The 5,000-nt window shown below is 39.3% G+C and overlaps 1 protein-coding gene across 1 annotated transcript in view; it reads left to right on the top strand.

Moving 5' to 3' along the window:
• The first annotated feature begins 512 nt into the window (after positions 1 to 512).
• LOC307140460 (uncharacterized protein) overlaps positions 513 to 5,000 on the top strand; it is a 4,919-nt gene continuing 431 nt past the window's right edge. Inside the window, exons 1-9 of the mRNA XM_079840017.1 lie at positions 513 to 706; positions 1,640 to 1,779; positions 1,866 to 2,132; positions 2,999 to 3,317; positions 3,414 to 3,624; positions 3,730 to 3,798; positions 3,890 to 3,955; positions 4,092 to 4,187; positions 4,695 to 5,000. The exon at positions 4,695 to 5,000 is cut by the window's right edge and continues 431 nt beyond it. Coding sequence (XP_079696143.1) covers positions 1,730 to 1,779; positions 1,866 to 2,132; positions 2,999 to 3,317; positions 3,414 to 3,624; positions 3,730 to 3,798; positions 3,890 to 3,955; positions 4,092 to 4,187; positions 4,695 to 5,000 — 1,384 coding nt within the window. The 5' untranslated portion in view covers positions 513 to 706; positions 1,640 to 1,729. The remainder of the gene's footprint in view (positions 707 to 1,639; positions 1,780 to 1,865; positions 2,133 to 2,998; positions 3,318 to 3,413; positions 3,625 to 3,729; positions 3,799 to 3,889; positions 3,956 to 4,091; positions 4,188 to 4,694) is intronic.

Here is a 5,000-nt window from a genome sequence, read left to right as displayed (position 1 = left end):
AACCACGCCCCTCACGTCTATGACTCGATTTCATTGGTCGCCTCTGTCACGTTGTCACCTGAGGAGAAAAGTTTAGATCAGCAAGGTCGGTGATGGATCCGTTGCTAACAAACGGTGAGATTTGTCCTTCTTTTCGCGTTTCAGTATTATTTAATTATTAGAAGTATTTGTAGGTTTTAAGTATGCTTATTGTATAATTAATTTTAACTTATTTTATCTTATCGTATGAATTTCGATCTCCCTCAGTGGAGGGCGCTTGTTCTGGCTGTGATGAAGACCAATCATTAGATCTGAAGGTTACGAATTTTAATTTCATTAATTTGATGTAACACCTTTCTGATAATTGTAATATGATTTATTATTTTAATAAACTTTGTTTACTGTTATGTGTCGAAACGTTAGTGCCAGCTCAGTTAAAATATTTGGAACTCTTTGTCAGCTTTACATAGCAGGGTGGCTAACATTTCTTTTTAATTCACAGAAATTGTTACCTCCCGGGTACAATTATCATTTCTGCACCTATCATTTGTGCACTCCAAAAGGCCAATCACACCTGGACCACACAAGTTTTGAGACGTCTTTCAGAATTGAGTTGACAGAAGTTTGTGAAGTGAAGGAATGGGTGAAAAAGCTTAGGGAGTCATCAGGAGTGAGTTGGAGAGTGGCAGTGACAAAAGCAAACAAGGGACAACGTGTGCTTTATAAGGTAATTAAAATATGTATATATTTTGTTTTAGTGTGCCAGTAAGAAAGGATGGATGGATTTTCGTATGCACAGGTAATCTGAAACAGAATGGCCTGCACTGAGGTCGGATCTTACCATCACCGAGTCCACCTGGGATTAGACGGAGAGATTGTTGACAAAAAACAAAACAAAAAAATGAAATAACATGAACAAAACATGAATGACTGTATTTTTATGGTAACACTTATTAGTTAACATTAGTTAATGCATTAGTTAACATGAACTAACCATGAACAACACCTTCAGCATTAGTTAATCTTTGTTAACGTTAGTTGACAAAAAATCCAGCTGTTCGTGGTTTAGCTCATGTTATTTTACAGTGCATTAACTAATGTCAACAAGATTTTAATAATGCATTAGTAAATGTTGAAATGAACTTGAACAGAGATTAACAAATGCCTTATAAGTGGTTAGTTCCTGTTAGATAATACATTAACTAATGTTAACTAATGAAGCCTGATTGTAAAGCGTTACCAACAACTGTTTATGACATTATTTTTGAAAACATTCTCAATTTAAAGCATTTTTTAGAAGTGCGAATAACTTGTGAAAAAGACACCACATGATAATTGAAATGGGCTGATGACATCACTGTTTTCTCCAAAGAGGCTGTATAGCCGGATCAAATTATGTTTCATTATTTTCCTGTTTAACACTGTGAAGCTGCTTTGAAACAATCGGCATTGTGAAAAGCGCTACATAAATAAAGTTGACTTGACTTGACTTGATTATTACAGTGAAGAACAAAAGAAAAGTTTGGAAATGTAGACTAATATTTCCTATTGGCACACTAATGCAAAAGATATAAATAACAAAATGAAAATCTAACATGCCTAAGACTTTTGCAGAGTTCTGTATATTTAAAATTCATATTCTATCTATATCTATCTACAGGCTCATTATAGATGCCAGCACAATGTTTGTGCCCGATCAAGCACGGCTAATCAAAGGCGGCTGTCAAAAAATACCTGCTGTGAGGCTAAAATGGTTTGCACTCTGGTAAACACAGTAGACAAAAGGGGAGGATCTAGTAGGTGGGTTAGCAAAGAGAAGATGAGAGAAAATAAATGATTTTGCTTTTGTCAGCTACTTTGTAAGTTTTTTTTTTTTTACTTTTCAGGAGCAATGATCCCCATATACCCACCTACCCAGCTTCTGTGCGTTTGTACAATGTACACAACCATAACATCTTTGTTGCGGAGGCACTAAGGCACAGGGATGTGGGGGTCAAGGCAATTGAAACCCTGACTCAGTTGTTTGAGACTGGGCACAGCCCTACAACAGCTCTGGCAGTACTGAAAAGTGACCTGTTGGCTGAGCATGGCAACAAATATGTTTATGCCTCAGCTAACCGTGCCCTTTGCCCAGACCTTCAGTTTTGCTACAGGTATGTGCAAATGTTCTTGGTCTAAATCAGTAGCTTTGACAGTCGTATGTAGTCAGAACAATCAATTCCATTTGCAGACTGTATCAGAAGGTGAATAAGCAGGAGTTTGGAGAGCAAAGTGGAGAGGGAATGCTAGCAGCTTTGGCAAGGCAGGTAGAATCCTACAATTCAGGATGTGATGACAGCTGTGCCAGGTTTAAAATGTCCTCAGCAGGAACACCACTTGTAGCCATTTGTTCCCCAATGATGAAACGAACACAGTCTTTCCAATAGTGGAGAAATGTGTTTTATGGATTCATCTGGTAACATGGACCGGGAGAACTGCAGGGTGTTTCTTCTTCTCACACACACTTGTGCTGGTGGACTTCCTCTTGGAATAGTGATAACCCAGTCGGAGGATGAGAGGACAATTAGTGAGGGATTGGAGCTCCTGAAGTCCTTATTGACGAAGGATGCCTTTGGAGGGCGAGGTGAGGCAGGCCCTTGTGTATTTCTTACAGATGACTCCAAGGCAGAAAAGGGAGCTATAGCCGAGGTCTTTCCTGAAGCCACACAGCTGCTCTGCATATTTCATCTTCTGCAAGCTGTGTGGAGGTGGTTGTGGAACAAAGAACACAACATTGAGATGAAGGACAGGCAGACACTGTTCAGCATAGTAAAAGACATGCTTTATGCCAGGGAGATGAGTACAGTTGCATTGCTTTACCAGCAAGCCCTGGACAACCCTTTGACCAACAGGTAGAGGAAATAGTAGACCGGTAGAGGTAGCATAAAGATTTTATTAGTACTTTTGGTATGTTCACCCTTCAGAGGCTTATTTTGATGGATTTATTTTTTTTAATTATTATTATTTTAACTCACTACAGATACAAGAAGTTCCTGACCTATCTACAGGGTCTTTACAGTCGACGTGAGAGTTGGGCTCTCAGTTATAGGAGAGACTTGCCAACACGGGGCAATCAAACAAACAACTACGTGGAGGCTGCAATGCGTGTTTTGAAAGACAAAATACTTCAAAGGACAAAAGTGTTCAACCTCCCTCAACTATTCAACATTTTTATCACCCGACTAGAGATGTACTATGAGGCACGTGTGACAGACGTCGCACTTGGTCATTGGGAGGCATTCCAGCGGTCAAGATTCCTTGCTACAGAAAGTGATATTAAAGCGTCTGATATTTCTCAGGTAAAGTATAATTTTTAAATAATCATTATACAATTCATTATAAGATCTTTATGCTATCTGAATGTCACATCTTAATTTTTAATGTGTCATTGTTAGGTTGAGGAGAAGAAGTTTCAGGTGAAATCATCCACATCAGGGCATACCTATACAGTGGACATGGAGTTGGAGCTCTGCACATGTCCAGTTGGCCATAGTGGGGCACCATGCAAACACCAGGCAGCAGTGGTGCGAAATTACAACATGACCTCCATCAACTTTCTGCCCACAACAGCTGAAATGAGGGCTGAGCTGCTGAAATTAACGAAAGGTAATTATTTCTTTGCAGCATCGGTTGTCACACATGTTCCGACACTGTTTTTAAATACCTTCTTTAGATATTTGAACATATATGTCCATTTCATATTCTTCACAGCCTCAGTTTCTCTTGACTTCCTGAACCCTTTACGGCCAAATTTGCCTAATCCGAGCACATTAGCACCAGGTAAGAAAACTCAAGTGGAACATAGAACATTCATTATACAAGCTTATTCTAAACTAGTCAGCAGGTTGACATTCATATAAACTTTTTGTAGACATGCCTCCAGGGCAAGAAACCTGCAATACTGATGATCAGTACAATTTCAGTGCTCAAGATGATGGTCAGTATAAATGGAGGGTTGGTGCTGTTTTGTTTTTCATTGTATTCTTTTTTTCTTGTTTGTAATGGTGGCATAATGAACAGAAATTATCTGGCAAAATGTATATTAATTTTGTATATGTGTATGTTATGAACAGTGGACATGCATCAGCTGGACCGGTGTTCTCCCAGCTCACCTACTCCAGAGGCCTCATTCTCCAACCAACCCCGTATGCAGAGTAACTCAGAGGGTGGTGAGTTTATGAAGCTTAGAAGATTTAAAGTTATAGTTCACACAAAAATTATTTTCAAATTTACCCTCAAGTCATCCAAGGTGTATCTGCCGTTCTTCTTTCAGCCAAACACAATCAGAGTTATAAATAATATCCTGGCTCTTCCCAGCTTTGTAATGGCATTGAAAAGTGCTTGAGTTTATGAAGCTCCAAAAAGCACATGTATCCATCATAAAAGTAATCAGAACGACTCCAGTGGGTTAATAAAAGCCTTCTGAAGAAAAGCGATGTGTTTGTGTAAGACAAATATCCGGTTACACTTAGGGTCTAAATGTTTATTAGGGACAATTTATTTCTGTATAAAAAATAAAGCTATTAGAAAACACATTGTATCCCATTTCTCAAATGATAAGAGCAGAAGCATTGAATAGAGGCAGATTAGTTTTGTTTCCTGGTCAAGTGTTTGTAGCTATTTCACTTTTATTGGTTGTTGCAATTTAATTGTTTTATTGTTGTCTTGTTAATCAGAATCTCTACCTCAATCTCCTGTGAGGAGGATGCTTGGACTACTCGGTGAACTAGCTGAGAACTCCAACTACAGTGATGCCATGACTATGATGTCAAAGCAGCTTGAAAAGATTCAGCACAACCCGACCCAACTGATCTCTGCATTTTACTGTTTTGGTAAAGGGATGTTGGTGTCAAAATGTGCAGCAGCGTTAAGGCGAGCTGCTAGACGACCAGGTCCCATTATTGGCTGTCAGCCAACAGCAGTGGCCCGAAGATCAACTAAGACTGGGTCCAGGCGGCGTCTGACAGCTGGACGTCCCAGAA

Source organism: Gobio gobio (genome assembly GCF_949357685.1).
Source record: "Gobio gobio genome assembly, chromosome: 17".
Taxonomy (NCBI): Eukaryota; Metazoa; Chordata; class Actinopteri; order Cypriniformes; family Gobionidae; genus Gobio; species Gobio gobio.
This window is presented reverse-complemented; position numbering and strand designations above follow the sequence as displayed.